General features: G+C 42.0%; 1 protein-coding gene across 6 annotated transcripts; it reads left to right on the forward strand.

The window, feature by feature from the left end:
* Window positions 581-26,834, forward strand: SIAH1 (siah E3 ubiquitin protein ligase 1). Of its 6 annotated transcripts, XM_018061960.1 has the most exons (3): window positions 22,269-22,368; window positions 23,823-23,882; window positions 24,848-26,834. In XM_018061960.1, the coding sequence occupies exon 3, from the start codon at window positions 24,850-24,852 to the stop codon at window positions 25,696-25,698; it is 849 nt and encodes a 282-aa protein (XP_017917449.1). In that variant the 5' UTR covers window positions 22,269-22,368; window positions 23,823-23,882; window positions 24,848-24,849; the 3' UTR covers window positions 25,699-26,834. The 6 variants fall into 6 exon arrangements, with proteins under 6 accessions (XP_017917448.1, XP_017917451.1, XP_017917452.1 ...); XM_018061959.1 differs by lacking the exons at window positions 22,269-22,368; window positions 23,823-23,882 and adding an exon at window positions 581-820; XM_018061962.1 differs by lacking the exons at window positions 22,269-22,368; window positions 23,823-23,882 and adding an exon at window positions 892-912.

The following is a 26,834-nucleotide window of genomic DNA, read 5'->3' on the forward strand; positions in this document are numbered from 1 at the left end:
GTGCCACTACCCACATTTCACCTAAAATAAGCTTTTGAAACTCGTTCCGCTTTTGCTGAAGAGCAGCTCAAAGCTAAAGGAAGCGGCTTGGACCTCTTCCCTTTTAGGGGTGGGGGTCCAGGTCGGTGGCTACGGCAGCCCGTTTCTTTTTCCTTTGGGAAAGAGCGGAGTTGGGAAGAGCCGGAGGAGGCGCTGTGTGAAAACACCAAACAAAACAGGAGTGGGTAGACAGCGGGGCCGCCGCGCGGGACGACCCCTTGGGCCGCGGAACAAAGCCCCGCGGGGGGGCGCGCAAACCGGCTCCCAGACGCGGCAGCGAAGCCCTGCTCCTCCCCAGGAGGGGACGGTTGCGGGCATGAGCGCGATGTTTGTTGGTCGCGAGGTCTTCAGTCACAGCAACTGTGCCCGCAGAACCCGGCCGCCAACCGCCACCCTCGAAACCCAGCACCTCGACCCGCGAAAGTCGCCGCCGGCCGCGCGAGCGCCTCTGCGCCTGCGCGCCCGTGGAAGCCCCGCCCCCTCCGGGCCGCCGGCGCGCGGGGCCGCGCCTCCTCATGGCGGCCGCCGCAGTGTGTGGTATTTAGCGGGAGCGCGCGGCGGGCTCGAGGACGCGCGAAACGGCGGCGGCGGCGGCGGCCAGGGGGGAGCCGGGGCGGCCGTTGCGGGGCGCACTCTCGAGCGGCAGCGGCGGCCCAGAGTGTCCCGTCGGTGTTGGCACGAGGAGGAGGCGGTGGCGCTGCCCGCGGTGGCGGGGGTTGACGGCGGCGACAGAGCGCGTTTGAGCCAGGACCGGGGTCCGAGGCGCGCTCTCCGCCCACAGGTAAGTGGGGCCCGGCCTGGAGGGAGGAGCCGGCCGCGAGGGGCTCCGCGGGAGGAGGACTTCCAGGCCCGGTCATGGCGGCGGGCGGGAAGGTCGGCCGGGCCGGGTCGCGCCGCCCGGGAGGGGGTGCGGGCAGCCCCCAGACCTGGGCGCCTTTGTCTCGGCCCGAGCCCGGCCGCCCGGCCGAGCGCCGCCCCCCGCCCCTCCCCTCCCCTGCCCGGCCCTGCCCGCGGAGGCGAGCCGGCTCGCCCCCGCCCCCGGCTCCCGGGGCCCGGCAGGCCCGCGCCGGGGGTCGGCCCCTCGCGGCCGGGCGAGGGCGGGGAAGGGCCTCCTCGCCGACCGGCCCGGCCCCCGCGCGCCTGGGAGGCGGGCCTGGCCGGGGGAGGCGCCCGGCGCTCCCGGCGCCCGGGTGCCGGCCTTTGTTGTGAAGGGTCCGGGGGTTTGCGGCCAACATGGCGGAGGTCAGCTGAGTGCGGGCAGTGGCCGGCCCTTCCCTCCGGCCCCTCCCCGCACCGGCCCGGGGGCAGGACGGGGCGACTCAGCCGTCCTTGGCCTCCCCTGCCTGCCCCCGACCCCGGGAGCTGTCGTCCCCGATTGCGCTGCGTTCTTTCCCGCTCCGGCCTGCGCTTTCATTGTGCGGTGGGAAGAATGCAGCCTCCTCCCTTGTTTATGTCGTTAGAGAGGAGATCGCGTGAACGATTTGCCAGGGAAGCTCCAGCTTTTTATTGTAAACGTTGGTTTTCCTAGGCTTCGTTTGTCGGGTAGTTTGGGGGCCTTTCTGGACGCTCCCAGATTTATTATTTAGGAATGTGGATAATCTGGGCCACAGTGTTGCGTAGGTTTTTCTTTTCCCGTTCCTGGAAAGATTGAGAATTTGCTCTGACATGCAGAGAAGTCCAGTTTGTGTGTTCGGAAAATCAGATGGTGCAGCCGATTTGTCAAAGTCGTAGAAGCCGTGAGCACGGATATAGGGCAGGGATCGGACTGCCCGTTTTTAGCGGTTGAACATTTACCTTTTCTTGATAAGGGGCTGTCAAGGGTAAATTGTTAACTCTTGCAGCAGTTGAACGTTGGGAGCGCGGACTCTGAAGTCAGACTACCTGCTTTGGTTCCAGTCCTCCCCCACCGGTTTGTGACCTTGGGCAAGATACTTAACCTCCCTGTGCCTCTTTTTCTTTAGTTGCAAAATAGGGGTAATAACAGTACCTACCTCGTAGGATTGTTGGGAGAATTGATGAGATAGTAGGTGAAGGGCTTAAGGCTTAGAGCAGTGGCAGGCCTAAGTGCTCAGTAAATGTTTGCTGCCATGGCTGTTGTTAATAACTAGATTTATGAGATTATTTTGGCATGTCGGATATGTTGGAACTGCATAGGTTTTCTTTTAGTGCATTTTGTTAGTTCGTAAAAATGAAAACAAGAGGTTTAGATGATAAATGTCCAGGCTTTTGAAGATGATGGCGTTGGAAAATTTCTTTAGTAAGACATCTGGGTACATCTTGTGTGATCTAGAATTTAATCAAATTCATGGGTCAGTTTGTTTTTGAGGTCTTAACTTAGAAAAGTGAAACAGTGAGTTTCTGAGTGTTACTTGTCTATGGTGTCACCATCTCGTTTGGACATTACTGAAGAGCAGAGTGTAGTGTGGTGATAAATGTAATGGTCTGGTAATTTTGTTTGTGGAGATACTGGCTTAAATTGTGGAGGAGAGGATTTTGGTTAGCTGTTAGGAAGTTCATGACAAGTAGATTTTGACCTCAAATGGACTGTACAAATTATGTAATTTTTTGTTCTGGGAATTAAAATATACAACAGACATTTGTGATCTGGAATAATTAGTTGCAAAAGTTGGCTTTGCCAAAATAGTTTATTTAACTCTGTTATAGAATTGCTTTGCATGACCCCTCTTGACACTGCAGCGTAATTGAACATTTAATAATATTTTAAGCTGAAGTACAATTTAAATGATAGATGAGGAGCTTTTCAGGATAAATATTACTACAAGCTACAAATTCAGAAATTTAATTCAATTTAGTGTAATGTGTTCTAAGCTTTGGGAAATTTTTACAAAATTGTTGTAGAACAATAGACTTTAATATCTATAATTTAAAAGAATGTTAGGCTACGATTAATTGAAGTTACAAAGGAAACATCTAGCTATGGCAACGGTGACGTAATATGGAGAATAGGATTTTATTTTCAGCATATACAGTGTTTAGAAAACAGGTCTTACATAAGGAGGGTAAACAAAGTTCAGTAAATTTGCAGAGCAACAACTTTGTATTTTGAAGGAATTGATTTACTTGGTTTTTAGAGACTGAAGTTTTTCGTGGCTCAGATCTGTTTTACAGACTTCAGTTATAATTATGAAATGTCCCTATATGTCTTATAAAATCTTTTAAGTTTTGGTTATTTTTGCTCTGGACCTCACTACAAACAAAATCAATATATGAAAACCTCAGACTTCCTACCCACCCCTAAAGAAAAACCTAGGTATAAACTTTTCCTCTCTAAAAAAATCCTTAATGGTTTCTTTAAGAAAGATTTTTCTAATGCATTTTGAGTCATTTGGTTTTCCATGGCTAGTGTTACTAGAGTTTCTACTGCAAAAGGGCAGGGATTGTGGTCTTTTATTCCTATATCCTCAGTGGCTGACACTCAGTACAGACTTGTTTCCTGACCTACTATTTCTATTAATATATTCTTATGACACTCAGATTTCTTTGCTTGTGAAACCTAGACCCATGTATTCTCTTGCTCATAGGTTTTTTTTTTTTAATGACTTCTTTTTAGAACAGTTTTAGGTTCACAGAAGAACTGAACAAAAAGTTCAGAGATTTCCCATATACTCTGCCCTACTCATGCATAACTTCCTCCATTATCACCATCTTCCACTACAGTGATACATTTGTTACAGTTGATGTACCTACACCTTATCACTCAAAGGCTATGGTTTACATTATGGTTCACTCTTGGTGTTATGTTTTACAAGTTTTGACAAATGATATGTATCCACCGTTAATAGGATCACACACAAGTAGTTTCACTGCTCTAAAAATCCTATGTGGTCTACCTCTTCATCCCTCCCTCTTCCTTAACCTCTGGCAAGCACTGATCTTCTTACTGTGTCCGGAGTTTTGTCCTTTACAGAGTGTTACATAATTGGAATCATACAGTATGTACCTCTTCACATTGCTGCTGCTGCTGCTGCTAAGTCGATTCAGTCGTGTCCGACTCTGTGCGACCCCAGAGATGGCAGCCCACCGGGCTCTTCTGTCCCTGGGATTCTCCAGGCAAGAACACTGGAGTGGGTTGCCATTTCCCTCTCCAGTGCATGAAAGTGAAAAGGGAAAGTGAAGTTGCTCAGTCGTGTCCGGCTCTTAGCGACCCCCTGGACTGCAGCCTTCCAGGCGCCTCCGTCCACGGGATTCTCCAGGCAGGAGTGCTGGAGTGGGCTGCCATCGCCTTCTCCGTCAGCTGGCTACAGAGCCCGGATTTTTCTGCTCTCTGGTTATTGCCAGAGGCCTGGCGCTGCTTCTCTCCCTCGTTTTCACATGTGCATCCAATCCTCTTCTCCTTCCTAAATATCTGTTTGCTTTTGGTCTCTGCCTCCTCCCTTCAGCTTTTCTGCTGCCATTTGAGGGAGCTTTCTAACATAGGTGACTTAAAGCCTTCAGTTTAAAGTCCCAAGTTCCCTTGACATTACATAGACAGTAAGTCGACAGTTCCAACTGAAGCTAGCTTTTGTTACTTTCCTGCCACTTTCAACTGCATACTTGCAAGGGCTTATGCACACCACACATTCTCTTCCAACTAAGCTCTGTAATCTCAGCTTGGACATCACTTAACTGATGTGCTCTTCCTGGATGCCCCACCTTGAATTGGATGTCATCTCTCCGTGTTCCCATAGCACTTTCTGCCTGACCCTACTACAAGATATATTCCTCTGAACTGTGATTTTTCTCTTCTACTTTGCCTTCACAGATATAAACTGCAGTCTCTATGAGGACTTTGCCTTGATCACCCCTGTCTAGAGTTTATTACTGTTGCTGGCATGTAGTTGGTGCTCAGTAGATATTTATTGAATGGCTAATACCTTCACACTGTTTTATTTTATGCTCTTCTAGCCTTATCCTCCCGGAGAAGGCAGTGGCACCCCACTCCAATACTCTTGCCTGGAAAATCCCATGGACGGGGGAGCCTGGTAGGCTGCAGTCCATGGGGTCGCTAAGAGTGGGACACGACTGAGCGACTTCACTTTCACTTTTCACTTTCATGCATTGGAAAAGGAAATGGCAACCCACTCCAGTGTTCTTGCCTGGAGAATCCCAGGGACAGGGGAGCCTGGTGGGCTGCCATCTCTGGGGTTGCACAGAGTCGGACACGACTGAAGTGACTTAGCAGCAGCAGCCGCAGCCGCAGCAGCAGCAGCCTTATCCTCCAGCATTTCTTCTTTGCCATGCCTGATTAAACTGGATTCTTTTTTGCTTCTCGAACATTCTCCATACTTAAATGTATCTGTGCCTTTTTTCATGACTGTACTTAATTCCTCAGGTAATCTGTCTGCTCCTTGGGGCAGATGACTTAACTCTCCAAGCCTTAGTTTCCATTAGCAAGTGAGCATCTACTAAGCATATTGCTGCCCCTTGAGCCAGTGTCCTGCGGCTAGAGGCGGTGTAGCCAAGTGGTTAAGAGCCAGATCTGGGTGTGTGTCTAGCATCTGTTACTGGCTGTTTGTGACCTTAAGCTCTGCAGGAGAAGGGACAATGCTTACTGTTGCATTTAAAAACACATTACTTAACATAGAAAGTACTTAAATAATTAAAAAAATTAGTTGTTGAATAAGTTACTTAATTTTTCTGTTACTACTTACGTTCTGGTAAGGGAAGAAAGCAGAATTACAAATTGTGATACATACTATAAAGGAGGAAAGAGTAATGGTGGGAGGGAGTCTTGCTGTGAGAAATGGTGATATTGGCTGTTTAGTTGCTAAGTGTGTCCAGCTCTTGCAACCCCATGGGTTGTAGTCTGCCCGGCTCCTCTGTCCGTGGGATTCTGCAGGCAAGAATAGTGGAGTGGGTTGCCATTTCCTTCTCCAGGGGATCTCTCTGACCCAGGGATCGAATCCGTGTTTCCTGCATTGGCAGGCGGATTCTTTACCACTGAGCAACCTGGGAAGCCCTGCGTTGCTATTTAAGCTATGTTAAAAGGATAAGGACTTATTTGAAGGAGAGAAGGAGAATATGAGATTGAAGGAGCAGCAGAAGTAAAGACCCTGAGGCAAAAATGAACATGGACTGTTCCAGGAACTGAGAAAAGAGAGTGTCACTAGATCAAATGGATGAGGGGGAGAGATGGGCAAGGATCAGATCCTGCAGAGTCAAAGTAAGGAATGTGAATTTTAAGGGTACTGAGAAGCTATCAAAAGGTTTTAATTAAAGGAGTAACAGTCTTCTTTTAAGATTGCTTTAGCTCTTTGGGGGGCTTCCCCGGTGGCTCAGGTGGTAAAGAATCCGCCTGCCAATGCAGGAGCTGCAAGAGATGTGGGTTAGATCCTTGGGTTAGATCCCTGGGTCAGAAAGGTTCCCTGGAGATGGAAATGGCAACCCACTCCAGTATTCTTGCCTGGAAAATTCCATGGATAGAGTAGCCTACAGTCCATGCGGTCGCAAAGAGTTGGACACGACTGAGCACAAATGCCTAACTCTTTAGAGAATAGGCCATTTCTTTGATCAGGCTTCCCTGGTGGCTCAGTAAAGAAATCTGCCTGCTCTGCCAGAGACCCGGGTCCGATCCTTGGGTCGGGAAGATCCCCTGGAGAAGTAAGTGGCAACCCACTCCAGTATTCTTGCGTGGGAAATCCCATGGACAGAGGAGCCTGGTGGGCTGCAGTCCGTGGCGTCGCAAAGAGTTGGACATGGCTGCACAACTAACATGTTTACTTAGATCAGAAAGCACAGTAGTTGATTATGACCTGGATTAAGGTGGTGGTGGCTGTGAATATGAAGAGAAGTGGATGGATTCGAGATGTATTTTGGGGACAGAATTAACAGGGCTTACTGATGGATTAGATATGAGGTGAGGGAAGGAAAGAATTAGGTGGTTTCTGGCTTGAGCAACTGTGAATCACAGTGCTGTTTACCAGGAATGAAAGAACCAGGAGGGGGTTTGCAGATAACAATAAAACTCAAGAAACAGAAGGATAGCAAATAAACTTGAAGTTCTGATATGTTGGATTTAAAGGTATCTATGAGACATCCAGAATGATCCATTGAGGTAGAGGAACATCACAGAAGCCAGATGGGAGATACTAGAGTATGTTCAGGTGTTAGGGAATGGTCCAGTAGAAGAAGAGTTGAATGCGGGAGAGGGGGGAATAGAAGTGTGAAGTCTGAGGGGGCGAGAGGACACTGCCCAAAGGCCTGGGTCACTCCTTCCATTCTAAGAGGGAAGGAAGTGGCAAGTCTGCATTTGATGGCTTCTGTTGTATTTTCTAAAGGAGGTATGAGTGAAGCCATCAGTTGAGTGTTTATAGTTAGTGACTACCATACTACAGCTGGTTGAAGGCATAGTCGAGAGTGAGAAGCTGAGCCGAGGCCGGGAGAGAAGATTCTGTGATATGTCACCAGCTATGACACCTGATGCTTACTGTTCTCAGGAAATTGTAGAATACCTGGAGTATTACTTCTTTTCCCCTCAATGTAAACTTTTTTGAAGACATATAGGATAACTACATATAGAAATGTGCTTAAGATTTTAAGGATACAACTTAACGCATTTTGCACACTATTGTGACCAGCTCCCATGTATCCCATTACTTTTATTTTTATTTTTGTGGGGAGGGGCAGTAAGTCTTCCAGAACTCTAGGCAAAAAGATAACAGGTAATACAGTTCACTAGGGTTCAATTTATTCTCCAGGTTTGAACCACAGTGACCAAAATGATATTGGCAAAGATCTTTCAGGTTTGAGGTTGCCCAGTCGCGTTGAACTTACTTGTGGCTTTTGTTTTTGCTTATTTTGAAAAGCAGGGGAGTTGGGAGCATGTGAGAGTAGAAAAAGAAATAGAGGAAAAATCTTTGGAGAATGAATCTATATTTATAAAGCTGGTATTACCAGTGAGAAATATTTTCTTAGAAAATGAGAAGAATTTAATGCCAGTCTTGAATTTTATAGGAAGTATTGTACCTGTTGTTATTGTCATAATTGACAGGCTTAGCCTAGTAATGGTTGATACAGCAAAATTAAGTGTGTTGTACACTAACGTTTGTACTTCAGTTCTTGATTTGACTAAATGAAATAATCTAATTGTTAAAAACTTGCTTTTTCCTGCCTTTGTGTTTCACCTTTTAGCTGTTTTGAGCTCAGCTAAAGTTGAGTTGTGGGTTTTTTTGTTTTGTCAGGGTCCCTCATTTAGCTTTGTTGGGGACAGCTTTGGATATTTTGTTAATACAGATAGTTTCTGAGTTAATTTCTACAGACATTCTTTTGATTTTGCTTGGAGAGGTGATCAGATAAATTTTGTCTTTGAGAATTAACTTTTAAAGTGCTAAGTTTAAGTTTTATATAAACTAAAATATATGTACATGTATTTGAAATATGTAGGGTTTTAAAAATGTGAAGAGGCTGTTTTTAAAGTAATTTTTCCCTATAAGTAAGTATTCATCTATTTGAGGCATTTTAAGAAAAAACGAAAGCAGTAGGCAAAATCAGCTCTTGATCTCTTAATGTTTGTGTGAAATCACTAGCAGTTTGTTAACAGAAAAGTGTGGGGACACAAAATAGGCACTAAATTTAAATCCCCAAAGTAATATATATGTTTTATGCAGCATTTGAGAAACACATATAGAAATGCAACCCCCGCCTTCCTCATGATTATTCCTAATGTGGTAATTGAAAAGTGTAACCATTGTGGACATTTTGGTGTGGTTCCTAGTCTGTGTGTGTTACACATTCTTTTAAGATAGACATTTTAAAGTCAGTTTCTTTGCTCTGACTTAATCATTGTAGATAGTTTCCCTTTAAATGATTACTGCTTGTCAGTAACTATACGTGTTTGAGGGGCTTCCCTAAACTGCGTAATTCCAAATGCTGAAATTTGTGTTTATACTCTGTAGTCCATATATTCTTCCATCTTGATATTTTGTGTATGTATTTGTAGTTCAGTGGTCCCAGCTCTAGTCTTTGTGATTTCTGGTTCTGAGCTTGACCTCCTTTCCCCTCTTTCTAATTCCTTACCATAAGTCTTTAAACCACATTTGGCAATTTGGATGCCCTTGTAGTTTTCTGTCCCAGTACATGGTATGTATGTACATGCGTACATATATAAAAAGACAGCTATTTCTTTTTTCTCTTCTAACATAAATGGGATTGTAGTATATTCTGTGGCCTTTTTTTCCCTCTACCTGTTTAAACAATTTGATTCTTATATGTTAGTAGGTATGAGTCTGTTTATTTAAAAGAAAAAAAAGGCAGCATACTATTCTGTTGTATGGATCATCATTTAGTTACTTTCTTCATCTAGAGCACTTTTCAGTTTATTTGCTCTTACAAATAGGGTTGCTGTAGGCGTCCGTATATATACACCTTTGCCAATGTGTAAGTCATAAGATAGACTCTTGAAAGAAAACTACTGGATCAGAGAGTATACAAACTGCCAAATATTCTTAGAAACCTTCATCGTGGACATTCCAACAGTGTGGGGAAAGTATGTTTCTACAGATCTTAGCCAATACTTGGAATCAGATCTTTGAAAACAAATTTATATTTGTAATGTCTTAAGTAATGCATGCAGTTTGTGACAATTCATATCAAGTTTTTGAACTTCTTTTAGTCTAGAGTTTCACATGCAAAATAATCCAAAATGAAATATTCCACTAGGCTTATTTATTTTTTTTAAAGAAAAACTGCCTGCCATATTCCTCTCCAGATGTCTTTTTCCAGAGGCAGCTACTTTAATCTCTTTGAAGTGATTATATTTTATTTACCTTCATTGTCTCTAGATTACATGCTTATGTTGTTACTTCAGGATTTCAGTTTTAGGCCTTATTCCTGTTGTGTTTCTAACTGCCTTTCCTGCCCCTGTCACATGTACAGACCTTGCCATTCCTATACTCTCCTAATTTAGTAACAGCGTAATTTTGTGTTTGCATTATTAGGACTGTGAAAGTTACAATATGAGCCATATAATAAATGGTTTCTTTTTCTTGGACCTATTTGTATAATTTTCCTTGTAGTTAATACTTGTCCTTTCTGCTCTGTTTTTTCTGTATTTAATCATTTTCTTGTGGATTTTATTTAACAAGTATTGCTCTATTACATCTAGCTTTGGATAACCCACTCCAGTACTCTTGCCTGGAAAATTCCTGTGGATGGAGGAGCCTGGTGGGCTGCAGTCCATGGGGTCGCTAAGAGTTGGGCACGACTGAGCGACTTCACTTTCACTTTTCACTTTCATGCATTGGAGAAGGAAATGGCAACCCACTCCATTGTTCTTGCCTGGAGAATCCCAGGGACAGGGGAGCCTGGTGGGCTGCCGTCTATGGGGTCGCATAGAGTCGGGACACGACTGAAGCAACTTAGCAGCAGCAGCTCAGAAGTCCAAAGCTCTTCTGCTTTCTAATTTATTTATTCAGCTAACGTATTTATTGAGCCTACACTATGTGTCAGGCACTGTGGAAGTGTTTGGGACACATCATTGAACCAGACAAATTCTCATTTTCCAGGTGGTGGAGGAGGGGTTACAACAACAACCATATTGCCAACAACCATAACAAATAAGTAAGTTGTATAGCCTGATAGATGGTAGTACATTTTATCGACAACAATAGAGTAGAAATGGAGGAGGGGGAAGGAAGAGGAGGAGAGGCGAAGATTGACAACAGTGAATGAGCAAGGATTAGGAGAAGGGGTCAGTGGGCAGAGTGTGGTCACTGTTTTATTTAAATAGAGGAGACTGCATAGCCCTCATTGAGACGGAGGTATACAAGCAAAGATTAGGAGGTGAGAGTCCTGTGGATATCTCGGAGAAAAGTATTTTAAGGCAAAGACCCAAAGGAGCAACCTACGCTCAGGGAACAAGGATGCCATTCAGCCAGTGAGGAAGGACGAGGTGGGAAATGAAGTCAGACAGTAATGGGGACGTGTCAGCATTGTGCAGGGTCTTGTAGACTGTTGTAGGATTTATCTTTTACCTGGATATGGGAGATTTTAATAGATTTTTTTTTCTTATTGCTGTGCTCTGAATTGGTGGGTGGGGTGGGAGACAAGGATGGAAGCAGGTTGACTGGGTAGAAGGGTACTGCAATAATCCAGTTGAAAGATAATGATAGAGCAGTAGTAGTAGAGGTGGTGAGGAGTGGTTGGATTCTGGATTCATTTCTCAGGGAGGTACAAGATTTCCTGGTGGTTGCACATGTGATATGCAGAGAAGAATCAAGGATGACTTCAGACTTTTGGAATGAGTATCTGGAAGGATGAAGTTTCTATGAAGTGAGAGGAAGGCTATTGGTTCAGTATTCTGGGAGAAGATAAGGAGTTCAGTTTTGACCACCCTCCTGTAGAAATGTGTGGAGCTTCCCTGGTGGCTCAGATGGTAAAGAATCCACCTGGAATGCAGGAGACCCAGGTTCAGTCCCTGGGTTAGAAAGATTCCCTGCAGGAGGGAATGGCAACCCACTCCAGTATTCTTGCCTAGAGAATCCCATGAACTTAGGAGCCTGGCAGGCTAGAGTCTGTGCAGTTGCAAAGAGTTGGACATGACCGAGCGGCTATGCACGAAAGCCATGGGAATGTCTAGGAGACAGCTGGGTGTACACATCCGTAGCTTAAGACAAATCTGGGAGGGTATTTTTTGTTTTCTAATCTGGACATAAAAATGTTGAGGTCCATGACAATATCAGTGAAATTTTAAAAACACAGAGTGAATGAGATTACCAAAGTGAAGAAAAGTGGACCATGGACAACTTCTAATATCAAGAGTTTGGGGAGAAGAGCAAGAATCAATAAAGGAAACTGAGGAATAGCTGGTGAGGCAGGAAAACCAGGAGTGTGTAGAGTCCATGACAGTTCACACAGCAGGAGCCAGGGATCTGCTCAGCTCTGTCTGATGTTGGTGACAGTTCAAAACTTGCAAATTAAATACAAACAAAACTGCAAAGCCAGTAAAATTCGGATTACACTAATTTATGGAAGTGTCGAATACTACCTGCAAAATTGAAGTCTTGAAACAACATGACCTACGGAATTGACTTACGCTGTAGGTTCTTCGTGAGTTGAGCACACCAAAGTTATCCCATATGTGTGGTCACCACACGGTGCGTTTTCTTACCAGTGTATTAGTGCTTCGGTGAAAACCATGGCGTCATCTGGGCTTCACTTCACACAAATGCATCACTTACGTATTAGGTCCCCCTCTACTTTTCTCTTTAACTTCCTGTAACTAGAGTACTGTTAGTACCAACTTGTGACCAGTGTGACCATAACTGTGGACAGGAGCATTCAGTTACATGACTAACAGGTGGATTCAGATGATTGAGACTGTGCTAATGCTGTTTTTAAAATAACTAAACCTAAGAGAATAAAACAGAAAAGTTTTTGTAGAGAAATGTGGTACCTGCCCACAGAATGGAATCTTAGTTTGATGAAATTTAGAGTCTAAGTTAATTCATGTGTTATATCCTTATTCAAAGTATCTAAAATGATTTGGCTAGAGTTTGAGATGTGATGCTTATGTGACCCCATGGACTGTAGCTCGCTGGGCTCCTCTGTCCCTCCTTGTCTCCAGGAAAGAATACTGGAGTGGGTAGCCATTCCCTTCTCCAGGGGATCTTCTTGACGTAGGGCTCAAACCCAGGTGTCCCACATTGCAGCGGATTCTTACCATCTGAGCCATCAGGAAAGCTTCTTTAACTACTTCAAAGGAGTGTAATTTAGTTTGAATAAGGCTCCATGAATTTTTTAATATGGCCTTTCCATTGTTCTATAAAGGTAGTAAAGAACTGTCCATCATATAATGTATCAAGACTCTTCAGTGTGACTTTTTATCTCATTTAATTTCTTCATCTCTCAAGCTGTGTGTTCTTTTCTGTTTAGCCTTAGTATCACCAACGCTTTGTAGGTTACTGCTAGTGTTGATCTGCTTTAAAATTTTTGTTCTCTGTTTATTTACCTACCATTACTTGTCAAGAAGAAAGCGAAGGTGGATGGGTTGTATGTTAAAGTGTAAAACTGGGTACAAGATACAGGGAAGAATTTTGAAAACATAGTTTAACATCAAGATGGAGCAAAAGAACAAAGATGTACTGGAATGTGTGAGTTTTACATCCTGAGAGAATGTAAAGCCCAGTCAGATTAGTAAACAGTTGTATTCAAACTTGCGTAACTAAATGATGAGCGTTTGGCTGCTTTTATCTAGACACTGTGAGTCTTGGTGATATTGTAGGAGTGATTGTGTGTAATTATGACTGGTATGGTTTCAATAATTTCAAGTGAGTTCCCCACAATTCTCTTTAGTGATATGTGGTGTGACTTAAAAAGGTTGAGAGCCTATTTAATCTCTTCCTGCTTCTTTTATTCTTGCTGTGCAGCATGTGGAATCTTAGTTCAGTCTTAGTGTCCTGACCAGGGTCTGGCCCGAGATCCTTGTGGTGGAAGCTGGGAGTCTTAACCACTGGACTGCCAGAGGAGTACCCTGCTTCTTTTTTCTCTTCTCTTCTTGATTCTTTGGTTTGATTTAATGTCTAATGGCTTAATGACTGTTAGGTTATTCCACTTTAATACAAAAAATTCAAAAAAAACTACTTGCTATGACTACAGGTGTAATTTAAAGAATTTAGGGATTTTTTTTGTTTGTTTTTATGAATATTGAAGATTAGTTGGATGTGAAGTTGTAATATTCTGTGTAAAAGTGAGAAGATTATACATACTTTTCTTGGGGTTATTTGAAAGAAAATAAGATTCAGGGACAAAGCAGACAGTCTGGCTCTGTTCTTATTACTACTTAATTTTTCTGATCTTCAGTTTGCTCATCTGCAAAATGGAGATACAGCCTTTATTAGTATAGACTGTATGAAGCTCCTGACATGATGCTTTACAGGTTGGTAGGTGGTCAGTTGGAAGTTTCTATCATAGCAGACTTTGTTGTCTTTATCAAATTTCAGACACAGTCCCAGGCTGAGGTTATGAAAGTGAATACAATAGGTGGAAACAACAGTTTTCAGTAAAATCTTGGGTAATCTGGGTCTTTTTAATTTGGTGATTTGTCGCAAGTGTTGTTAGTGATATACTAGATGTTTCCATATGCTTGATCTTAGTTAATGTCCAAAAGTCTGTGTTTGTTTTTTTAATATTTTTAAAAATTTATTTGGCTGTGCTGGGTCTTAGTTGCAGCATGTGAGATCTTTGATCTTCATGGCAGCGTGCGGGTCTTCCTTGCGACATGTGGTATCTAGTTTGACGCAAAGCCCATTATTAATGGTTCACTCTTAGTGCTGTGGGCTTCCCTTATGACTCAGTGGCAAAGAATCCACCTGGCAGTGCAGGAAACTCGAGTGCAGGCCCTGGGTTGGGAAGATCCCCTGGAGGAGGAAACGGCAACCCACTCCAGTATTCTTGCCTTGGAAATCCCGTGGACAGAGGGGCCTGGTGGTCTGTCTAGTTCATGGAGTCACAAAAGAGTTGGACACGACTTAGTGGCTAAAGAAACAGCTTAGTGCTATATGAGTTTTGACAAATGTAGCCACAGCTATAGCATACAGGATCATTTCACTGCCCTCAAAATCCTTTGTGATCCGCCTATCACCCCCTCTCACCCAGTCTCTGGCAAATACGGGTTTTTTTACTGCCTCCATACCTTTGCCTTTTCCAGCATGTCATATAGTTGGAATCATACAACATGTAGCCTTTTCAGATTGGCTTTTTTCACTTAAAACAGTACATATTTAGGGTTCCTTCATATCTTTTTGTGGCTTGATAGCTCATTTTCTAAAATTTCTGAATTATATTCCATTGTATGAATGTACCACAGTTTATCTGTTCACTATGGAAAGACATCTTAGTTGCTGCCGCATCTTGGGAATTATGAATAAAGCTGCTATAAACATCTATGTGCAGGTTTTTGTGTGGACATAAGTTGTCAGCTACTTTGGGTAAATTTTGGAGATCATGATTGCTGAATCTTACGGTATATTGTAGTTTTGAATAAACTGCTAAACTGCCTTCCAAGTGGCTGTCCAATTTTGCATTCCCACCAGCAATGAATGTTGCTCCACCTGCCCATCAGCATTTGGTGTTATCAGTGTCCTGGATTTTGCCATTCTAAGAGGTGTGTGGTAGTATTTTATTTGTGTTTTAATTTGCATTTCCCTGATGACAAATGATGTGGAGCGCCTTTTATATGCTTCTTTGCTATCCGTGTATCTGATGAGGTGTCTGTTACAGTCTTTTGCCCACTTTTTTCCCTTTTAATTCATTGTTGGCTGTGCTGGGTTTTCATTGCTTTGTGCGGGCTTTGTCTAGTTGGGCCGAGTGGTGGCTAGTCTTTGCATGGGCTTCTCGCTGCGGTGGCTTCTTTAGTTGTGGAGCTTGGGCTCTAGGCCCAGGGGCTTCAGTGGTTGTGGCATGCCATTTAATTGGCGTATTCATTTTCTTGTTGAGTTCTGTGCAATATTTTGGATGACAGTCCTTTATCAGATATGTCTTTTGCAAACATTTTCTCCCAGTCTGTGGTTTGTCCTCTCATTCTCTTGATCATATCGCAGAGCAGACATTTTTACTTTTAAGTCCAGCTGATGAATCTTTCTGGGTTCATGCCTTTGATTTTTCTGAAAAGTCATTGCCAAACCCAAGGTCTTCCATATTTTCTCCTGTGTTATCTTCTAGGATTTTTATAGTTTTATGTTTTACTAGGCCTGTGATTCGAGTTAGTTTGTGAAAGGTGTTAGATTTGTGTCTAGATTTCTTTTGTTTTGCCTGTGGATACCCAGCTGTTCCAACACCATTTGTTGAAGTCTTCTCTTTCCTTCATTGTGTTGTTGCCTTTTGCTCCTTTGTCAAAGATAAGCATGGTGTTGTTGTAAAATATGGTTATTTAAAGTAAATTGTAAGTCTCAATTGTGAATTGAGATTCACAGTTGTGAATCTGTTTAAGGTTATATCAAGCAACAGATAGATTTTACCGAGGAGTCATCAGGGATGAGTGAGCTCTGTTTATACACATGCTAATCCTTCACACTGTTGTACCTGATTTATTTGTTCGTTCAGAAATACTTGAGTACCTGGTCTGGACTGGGTACTGTCCTAGGTGCTGGAGATAGAAGAGAGATCACAATAAACAAAGTCTGTTCTGATGAAGCTTATATTCTGCAGAGCTTCCGAACGAGAAGTTAATGGTCAGGGAAGCTGGGAGTTCTTAAGACCCTTCGAGTGTCAAAGCGTTTTTCATAATAATGAGACATGAAAGTAAAACGAGGTTCCCAGAGGCTTCATGACATATGGTGTCTTCACAGATTAATTGCGTAAAGTGAAAGTGAAAGTTGCTCAGTGGTGTCCGAGTGTTTGTGACCCCGTGGACTTTACAGTCTATGGAATTCTCCAGGCCAGAATACTAGAGTGGGTAGCTTTTCCCTTCTCCAGGGATCTTCCCAACCCAGGGATTGAACCCAGGTCTCCTGCATTGCAGGTGGATTCTTTACTAGCTGAGCCTCATGGGAAGCCCAAGAGCACTGGAGTGGGTAGCCTATCCCTTCTCCAGAGGATCTTCCCGACCCAAGAATCAAACCAGGGTCTCCTGCATTGCAACTGAGCAGATATTAAATATCCAACTTTTGTTTTTCTTACTGTATCATATTTAAAAGATTTGCAAAAAACATAAAACATAGATGCTCTTCTCCCTATTATGGAAGATATTTTTCATAAACATTTAACATGTAGATTTTTACATGTTATATAAAAAATGTGATGGTAATTTTAACATATATTTAAAGTTCTTGACTTGACTTTCTAATATTGTAAAAATTAATACATATAAACCACATTGACAAAATGCTCTTTTGGGATCCTCAATTTTTAAAAACTTTAAAACAGTAAAGACAAATGTTTTCTTATATGGCCAGATAGGCTTAAAGGGCTTTAGGAGTCATGAAAGTGAAAAGTGTTAGTCGCTCAATCGTGTCTCTTAGTGACCTCAAGGACTCTTTGTGACCGCAAAGAGTAGCCCGCCAGGCTCCTCTGTCCATGGGATTTTTCCAGGCAGGAATACTGGCGTGGGTTGCCATTTCTTTCTCCAGGGGATCTTCCTGACCCAGGGATTGAACCTGGGTCTCCCACACTGCAGGCAGACTCTTTACCGACTAAGCCACCAGGGAAAACCTTATGAGTCATACATAGGGTCTTTTCATCTCCACCCTTGGAAACAGTCCTGGATGTAAGTGAATGTGCTTAACTATATTCCAGTAAAACTGCTTACAAAAACAGGCAAGTGGCCTGCAGCTGTAGTTTGCCAATCACTGGTACAAAGGGTTCCTGAAACCAAAAATGTTTGAAAATTGCTGTTTTCAGCGAAAAGCTGGTATTGAGGAGGAGAGGGAAAAGGACAGAAGACAGACAATAAGTAGTAAGAAAGTATTTAGCAAGTGAATTTCATATGGCAAGAGATAATATGAAGACAGTAAGAAGAGTGATCTGGCCTTTAGGAAAGGCCCCTCTAGGGTGCTGACTCTTACTCATCTCCCATCTTTTTTTTATTTACTCTTTCCTGGCTACATTAGGGATCCTTCTTGTGTTGGGAGGGAAAGCAAAAGATGGTTGAATCTTACTGAACTTAAATTCAGAAAAGGTTAATTTTTCAAGTTGAATTAGAAAATGTCCAAAGAATATTTGCTTTACAAGGATCTAGGAAATTATAACATTGACCAGATTAGAACATTGACCTACTTTATATGACATTTAGCAAGTTCTGTGTCATTTTTCTCTTCTGAAAATGAGAGAGTTGTTTAAGATCTTTTCCAAGTCTAAAATTTTTTTATAATATCTGTTGGCCTAGGATGACATTTACCACCCCTTCTAAGTCTTCCTTAGTCACATAGCTCTTCAACTCCCTTTTTAAAAAAAAAAAAACTAGCTCTGTGACCTGAAATTTATTTTGAAATCCATTTTCTTTTCTGTAACATGGGAGATAAATGCTTACCTTGGAAGCTCATTGAGGACAATACCTGGTATCTGCATATGCTTGTTAATGAATGTCTGGGGGATCTGTTTCAGTGAGAATGGAAGAAAAGTCCCTTCTCTGCCTCCTTATTTATTTAGTTTGCTGACCCTGGAACTACTTAGGTTATAGCAGTGAGAACAAAACCACTAACCAACAGTGACGCTTCAGTGAGGGACATGAAAATTAAACATGGAAACTTTAGTAGAGAGGTTAAGGAAGTACAAGAGCAGTGCAGTCTGAATTCATGTGGCCGTTCCAACTTCAGGGAGAGGAAAGGGAAGCAGCTGCTCTTTCCATCATACTCTGCTCCCTTGTTGGAGGTTGAGGGTATCTGTATAATTAAATGCTTTAGCATATCAGGAGATCGGTAACCTTAGCAAAACCAAATTTATGAATTAGAACTTGAGTTCTCTTGGAATGCAGTACAAAGCAAGGATAGGAATAATGAGAAAAAATATATTAAGACTTTCGAAGATAGATTCAGGAGAGTCATTATCAGCATTACGTGAAGAAAAGAACTGAGTAACGGTAAGAGTTAAAACAGAACAATTAGAGGAAAGGTCCACAAAGGTGGAAGATTTGCCTTGAGATGGAAAATACTTGCTGTTGGCTTATGCTGATGACATATATCTAGATGTTCTGATGAAAATTTCTTCCAAAGATAAGAGTCCTAGAAGCTACCTGTTAGGGTAGGAAAGTTACTTGCAGAGGAACAAGAATATAAGTGAGGTTAGATTTTTGATCTCTGTAGTTACTTATCAGAAGACAGCAGGATTTATGTAATTCTTAGGGGTAAATGGTATGACTGGAATTCTGAGCTTGTGCAATTTATGCAAGAGCTTCAGATTGTTAAGTTTGAGGTTTGACCTGCCTTGTTTTGGGAGATGTTTATGGTTTCATTTTTGAGGTTAATTTCATTTTGAGGTTAGATTCACAGTGAAATAAAAATAATAAGGAAAATAGTGAAGTAAAATTAGGATATAGAATCATGCTGTCCAGTGGGACTTTCTGCAATGACGAGGATATGGTGATAACTTATTTTGCATTCCCATCAGCAGAGCTTAAGAGTTCCGTCTCTTAGATATCTCACAGGCATCTCATTTCTACTTTGCATTTCATCTCTTACCATAGTTTGGTATTTAGCATAGTGCCTAATGGGTTCTGGTAAAGTTTTTGTTGTTGTTGTTGTTGTTGTTGTTTTACTAAGTATAGAAGCCTCAAATACAGTGATTTAGGGAGCAGAAAACAAATATGCTTCATACACGTAAGTTATGGCTTGCATTTTCCTCTCCGTTTACTGTCGTCACCTCTGTTCAGGCTGAGGCTTTTACATCTTCTATCAGGTCTTTTGTCCTGGACTTCCCCCACTTCAGATCATTGCTTTATGGGATATATAAATCTTATTTTGTAGCTACGTTTTCTGAATTATCTTCAGGAAAAGAGCTTTTAGGAAAATACTATGTACAATTTTTTTAAATTACCATTAGTAATGTACAGTTCTAGAAACTAAAAATAGATTGCTTATTTTTTTCCCGCTTGGCATTATTGTGTTATAATGAAGTTTGATTTTTAACTTAGCATTTTAAGCTGTTGAATTTTTAAGGAGACTTGCCATAGTTTTAATTTTGTGGTGGGCATCTTTGAGGGGGGTCATTATTTGCACATCATGGTAACATTTGTAAACTGCAAGAAAAGCACAGCATTGTTGTGTGTTCATAAAAATGCCCAGGCACAAGATTACGATTAATCAGAGAAATTGTTCATTAGTTATTTATAATTTATAATAGGAAAAAAAGTTCCCACATGAAACTGAGACTAAAAGTTTGAATCTGTTTATTTCAGTGGTAAGTTTGTTAATGTGGCATAGCAATGGTTAAATGCTCTAAAGTCACTAAGGCTACTAAGGCAACATTAAAGGGTGATTCTAAAATGTTTTTATTTAATTAAAGTCTATTTAAACTTTATACCAAACGGGGCCTGAGATGTAAGCTTTATTTTAGAAAGGGTAAGTAATAGTGGACTCTTGATAAATTTTGGAATTTTGCTAACTTTGGATTCTGTGGGCTTGTCTTAGTGTAATGTAGTTTTTGTAAAAATTTATCTCATAAAACCAGTTTAAATAAATGTTCTACCTAGTCGAGAAATTCTACTATATTGTGCTAAAAATTAGTTAAAATGGTGGTTGCTCTTTGGTAGACATGTTTGATAACCTTATTAAAGCTAAAGGCATCTTGTAGAGTATACATCTGGAACCCACAAGTTCTAGGTCTCTAACTAACTGATGACTTTAGGTCAGACAAGTTAAAGTTAACTTTTGGAATTGTGTAAGTGAGCACTTACATATTTTGGAATTTGTGCCACCTATGATATATATAACTTACCCATCTTCCTTAATCCAGACAAAAGCCATGCAAGGCTAGAAATATTGTCCCAGTTTTACAGCTGAGCAGGTGGTGAAGGCTGAGTTTGAATTCGAGTGCAGATGACTCCAGACACTTCCATTGTTACTGTCCTGGCTCACTTACTCAGAGGTTTGTCCACAGCTTAATGATTTTTAGATGGTGCTGTAAGGATCTGGGTATGGGTTCTTTGTATATAGGTTCTTTTTGTATAGGTTCTTTGGAAGTTTGGGAAAACATTTTTTTGCTTGAGAAATGTCATCCCTTTTACTTGTTTTTACACATTTGGACTCTGTCCTAAATCTGTCTGAAGTTTTTCTGCTCTAAAACATTTGGAGTCTCCTGGTCTAGAAACCTGAGACCTATCTAGAATGAATATGTATTAGAAAATTAAAACATAGATTATTGTAATTTATATTTTTCAGTGAACAGACTATTTTCAGTTATATTTCTGTTCCTAATGATGTTTTCTGTAGCCTAATACCAAAATGACATTGAGGTGATTGAACACACTATTAATAGGGTGGGGAAGCGATCAAGAGTTAAAATTTTATGCTGAAAATGGCCAATTTAGAGCACAGGGTTCACACCCACACCAGGTCTTGGTGCCTTTAAAGGCTGCACTAAGCATGATGTAATGACAGGTTAAACCTCTGGATGCCTGAGCTGACGCAATGCAGATTGGAGGCCCTGGACTTTATTGGGGCAAGGGTAATGCTTATTTAAAAACAAAACAAGCTACTCTGTTTAATGAGGCCGTTTAAGATGGTTTTCCTAGAGTGGGAAGAGAATAAAATCTAAATTTGAGGGTTAAAGCAGGAGTTTAATATGGTTATGTGTGCTTCCTACTCTCACTACAAAATCTCGAAGGGAGAAGGAGTTTAAGGTGCAGATGGTGGTAAAAATGGAGAAGCGAGTTACAGTTGTGGAGATAAGGTAGTTAACGCCCGTTAAATAGTTACTGAACGAAGTACGGAGAATGCTTTTACTTTGTAAAAATCTAGCGTCCGCAGGGTTAACTGGCAGAGTATAGTGCAGAGATGCTTGTCTGGTCGCGTATTACCCATATATTCTGTGTAGACCTTTGGGTTGAAACCATGCAGAATTGCGCATATCCGACTGTTTGGGCCTACAGAAATGGAGTTCAGCCTTCTAGTAAGCTGATGGCTTGCGCAGTATCGCCGGGGAGTGAGGATGGGGGGTTTTACGCCGGGTTTTACTCGGCTGGGTGCCTGGGTGGGAGTTGCACGCTCCTTGCCCAGGAGCCGCTTGGGAGCTGCCCCAGACGGAGTGGGGCGGAGCCTTAAGCCCCGCCCCGGCACGCCGCCCCGCCTCTCGCCATCCGCGGCAGCCGCCGCCCTGTGCAGAGAGCGCCTGCGGCCCCCTGGCACTGCGTTGGCGCAGGCTTTCCTCCTGCGGGCCGGATCCTGCAGTAGTAGCTTGAGCTGGCACCGAGAGCGCACGTAGTCGACCAGTGGCCTCTACGCACCCTTCTGCCCTGTTCTTCACCGAGCTGGCAGGAGCCTAGCCGATGAATTTGGGGAAGACAGACTTCCGAGACAGACGAAGGTTTAGGGCCCAGCAGAGGACAGCTCAGCAATGGCTCCCATTTTTGGAGACGCAGGCGAATTTCAGCTCCTGGGGAGGTGTGGTCGACTCCTCTTGGAACAGGAGGGGGCATCAGTTCTCTTCTTCAGTAGCCAGTGCTTCTGAGGAGTGAATGGAGTGTATGGAGTAGGGCATGTGCCTTTTGAAAACTAGACCCGGGACATGTTTAGTAACAGAAGATATCCAGGAGAGCCCTCTGTTGCAGGTTGTCTTTGCTTCTGGGGGAAAGGCTATGAGCTCTCTGACTTATGACCGGGAAGTCTCCCTTACCTTTTCTGTACTCCTGGAGAGGCGTCTTGCTCACTTGTTTACCAGCATCTGGGACAAGGAAGAGAAAAGGTACTGCTATTAAGAGACTGTGTTGCTTAAACTGTGGAACGGGAAAGTTGTTTTGAGCCTCTGAAACGGACCAGGGAATTGCTGCAACAAAATTGAGCAGGCAGTGATATCTTTTGATCAGCTGTGCTTTTCTCAGTTTAAACCAAACTTCGGGTTATGTCATGACTGCTGCAGAGCTGTCCAGACACTTCAGTCCTTGGTTCCTACTGCACGGCTGCTGTGCTATGTGTGGATTACTTTTCTGTGTAAGATGGACTGAGTTCCCCCTTCCGAACTTTGGGAAGTTTTAGCTGCTACTGTCCTGTAATACTTAAATTCACCAGAAATTGAAGCCATATTTTGCTTGTTTTTACACTTTGAATAGTAATTTTAAGTTGTGCTTTGTATGTTTGGGAAAATAATAATGTATATTGTAATGTGAGTCTGGACTATTGATAAATGTATAGCTTTTTCTAGGTCACAAAGTTAAACAGTAATATTTTTCTTGCTTAGTAGTTATATTATGTTGAATACAAACTGAGTTTAGTGACCAGCTGGTTTTGGTTTAGTGATTTGAAAGGAATCAGCTTAGATTTTGTGCCCAGGGAATTACTTCCCAGTTATTATGTTGCTCTCTTAAATGAGTCGCATAAAATGGACCATGAAATAAGCATACATACGGGACACTTCGGCAATGCTAAGCCATTGTTTTACTAGTGACCTAAAGTAAAATGCATGGATCATCATATGCCAAAAAAATCTCAGAGGTAAACTGGGTTTCATGAAAGTTCCTTTATAGTGTTTTTGTTGGGGCTGAACACTTTGGTTATACAGGGCTTCAGTGATGAGAGTTGATTCCTGTTGTCGTAAATCTATGCGATGAGCCATGTTATGATAGAATCCTTGTGATACTTTTGTTTCCCCGTGAACTCTAGAATATTCCTTTAGTGACAGTGGAATTGACCTGTTTTGGGGTTTCCTGGGGGAGAGGGTTCACTCTCAACCCCCATTTAAGGTGTCTGTCCTTGAGTAATCTGTGTGTGTGCTTGTGCTCAGTCGATCAGTACCTGGGGTCTGACTCTTTGTGACTCCGTGGACTGTAGGCCACCAGGCTCCTTGGTAGATGGGAATTTCCCAGGTAAGAATACTGGAGTGAGTTGCCATTTCCTCCTCCAGGGGATCTTTCTGACCCAGGGATCGATACTGTGTCTTCTGCCTTGGCCGGTGGATTCTTTACCACCGAGCCACCTGGGACGCCCTATCTATGAGTAATAGAACCCAAATTGCATTTATGTGGTCTCATTGATAAAGCAGCATTATTTTTTCAACGTTAAATTCTAACAGAATAACAATTATAATTAAGGAAACATTAACTTTTAGGAGTTGTTAAATTTTTATTTTGTGGAGAGATGGCTTGTGGTTATTGAGTATATACTCTTAGGACATTAATGGACTGATTTTTTGTCATCCCCAAGAAAGCAGTGCACTACATCCTGGGAAAAGGCGCTTGTTTTATCTTTAATTCAGCTTGACAGGTTAGTTAACGTTGTTGATCATTTCTTCCAGATGGCATTTATTTCTTAAATAATGTTTAGTACTGTGCTGATGAATGCTTCAGCAACACTGGTGAACTCTATAATAGAATATAAGGAATTCTTTACCTGTTGACTCTGTCCCTCACCCCTAATGTTGTGTGAGTCTTTCTGATACTGTTTATCTTTTCCTGACTTTCCTTCCTCTTTGCAAATTATACCTGATTTATATTGTAGAGTGGAAGTAGAACAGAATGATTTAGTTTTGAATACCAGACTCATACCTTTTAGAGGGTGGCCCTCTGTTTCTCCTATATACTTCCTCACTTTTGAAGGGGGTCACAGATGGGTAGGAAATAAGGTGAAGATCTTGCTGGGGTTAACATTCCATGGAGATGGATGATGGGATGGCAGGAGACCTTCCCTTCCCCAGATAGATCTCTTTAGCAGATAATATTCACCCTTAGAAAGAGTAATCAAAAGTCAGTACCCTGGTGATCCTTTGGATCATGTATAACTCACTGAGGCTGTCAACAGTTGACTTAAGAATGGGGAAGAAATAGAATGAGCAGGGCAGTTGAACACAGGCAGGGGAAATTTCAGTCAAAACTGATTTCATTGAACTTAAACTGTTTATACAGTGTTCCTTAGTTGTTTAGGATCCAGGTTTCTATTTTAGCATTTATTCCATGTAGTCCATTCAAGGATGATTTTTTAAACATTTTTTAGAAAAAGGGAATGTGCTCTGGAACATTGTGAAAACAGATTTTATCCAGTGTACAGTGCACATATTGCGTGTAATCTATGTTGTTTTAAACCCTGTTTGTTTTCCTTTATTTTGCTTACAGCAAATTTTGCGCTAAACTTAAGTATTTTAGGCAAGTAAATGTTATTTATATAAAACATGTTATAGTTGTAATTAATTTTCTCCTGCCTCCTTATACTTTTATTTGTGTTTTTTATTATAGAAATGAGCCGTCAGACTGCAACAGCATTACCTACCGGAACCTCAAAGTGTGCGCCGTCCCAGAGGGTGCCTGCCCTGACGGGCACAACTGCCTCCAACAATGACCTGGCGAGCCTCTTTGAGTGTCCGGTCTGCTTCGACTATGTGCTGCCACCTATTCTCCAGTGCCAGAGTGGCCATCTGGTTTGCAGCAACTGTCGCCCAAAGCTCACATGTTGTCCAACTTGCCGGGGCCCGTTGGGATCCATTCGCAACTTGGCTATGGAGAAAGTGGCCAATTCAGTACTTTTCCCTTGTAAATACGCCTCTTCTGGATGTGAAATAACTCTGCCACACACAGAAAAAGCAGACCATGAAGAGCTCTGTGAGTTTAGGCCTTATTCCTGTCCGTGCCCTGGTGCTTCCTGTAAATGGCAAGGCTCTCTGGATGCTGTCATGCCGCATCTGATGCATCAGCATAAGTCCATCACAACCCTGCAGGGAGAGGACATAGTTTTCCTTGCTACAGACATTAATCTTCCTGGTGCTGTTGACTGGGTGATGATGCAGTCCTGTTTTGGCTTTCACTTCATGTTGGTCTTGGAGAAACAGGAAAAATATGATGGTCACCAGCAATTCTTTGCAATTGTACAGCTGATAGGAACACGCAAGCAAGCTGAAAATTTTGCTTATCGACTTGAGCTAAATGGTCATAGGCGGCGATTGACTTGGGAAGCCACTCCTCGGTCTATTCATGAGGGAATTGCAACAGCCATTATGAATAGTGACTGCCTAGTCTTTGACACCAGCATTGCACAGCTCTTTGCAGAAAATGGCAATTTAGGCATCAATGTAACTATTTCCATGTGTTGAAATGGCAATCAGACATTTTCTGGCCAGTGTTTAAAACCATTGCATTTGATTTCACAGAGAATAAGGCACCTGTCTGCCTACCAACCAAAAACTTGCAGTAGGTGGAAGCTAGACACATGAAGGTAAATAAAAGGAAAGGCTGTTAAATACAGGAAACAGTTGCATGTAATAACACTAATATATTTAAAAATAAGTCAACAGTAAACCACTGAAAAATAAATATATATATATATACACCCAAGATGGGCATCTTTTGTATTAAGAAAGGAAGCATTGTAAAATAATTCTGAATTTGTGTTTGTTGTAGATTGAGTGTACCGTTGAAAAATACTGGGTTCTTGTTTTTTTGTGTGCCTGTGCGTGTGTGTGTGCGCGCGTGTGAGTGTGTTTGGATTTTTTTTTTCCTTTAACTGACAAGCCATGTTGAGTGGTCTTGGACCACTGCTTTTCCCCTATGTGAGTCAATACATAGTGCTGCTGTGTGTGTGTATTTTTTTTCTGTGTGTATTTGCTAATTTTTATTAATTCTAGTTTTTCATTAAATAAATTTGACTTGCTTTTCTGTAATTCAGGTTTTTCCTCACTTTTTTTTTGTACCTTTTAAAGTTAGTGTCTTTTTGATATGCATAATTGTTGATGGTAAAATTTATACATGTGTTCGATACATATTTTCTTTTCCCCCATTAATCAGTTCATTAGAAATAATTTTAAATTCAACTGTTTTGTGAAGATAAGAGTTTCAGAAAGGAAAGATAACATCAGAAGAATTGTCAGAAACTAGTTAAAGCAGGAAAGATAACATCAGAAGAATTATCAAACTAGTTAAAGCAGCTCTAAAATGGTCTCCCTCTCTTCTCCAGTTGAGTCATACCTTCAGACTTATTCTTTGTAAGGTTAGGGAGTACTGATTTTTTTTTTTTAATACTGGGGAAAAAAAATCAGGCTCCCCGTTCCCCCCACATATCTTGGACAAATCACATATGTTTAAAATTTGTTCTTGTGTTTATTGGTTTTGCAAAAGAAGGCATCGTCTCACACAGTATTTGTAATTAAAAGCAAATCATTTGTTTAAAAAGCAGTTTGCAAAAAAATGTTTTTGGTCTTTTATAATTCTCATTAAAAGAATATCTGGCAAA

This window comes from Capra hircus, chromosome 18, assembly GCF_001704415.2.
Source record: "Capra hircus breed San Clemente chromosome 18, ASM170441v1, whole genome shotgun sequence".
Lineage (NCBI taxonomy): Eukaryota > Metazoa > Chordata > Mammalia > Artiodactyla > Bovidae > Capra > Capra hircus.

Bases quoted from the DNA above. Each gene is read 5' to 3' on its own strand.
- SIAH1 (XM_018061958.1), top strand. From the start codon at position 22,278: ATGACCGGGAAGTCTCCCTTACCTTTTCTGTACTCCTGGAGAGGCGTC. The intron at 22,369-24,847 runs GTACTGCTATTA...TTTTTATTATAG, and splicing joins TGGGACAAGGAAGAGAAAAG to AAATGAGCCGTCAGACTGCA.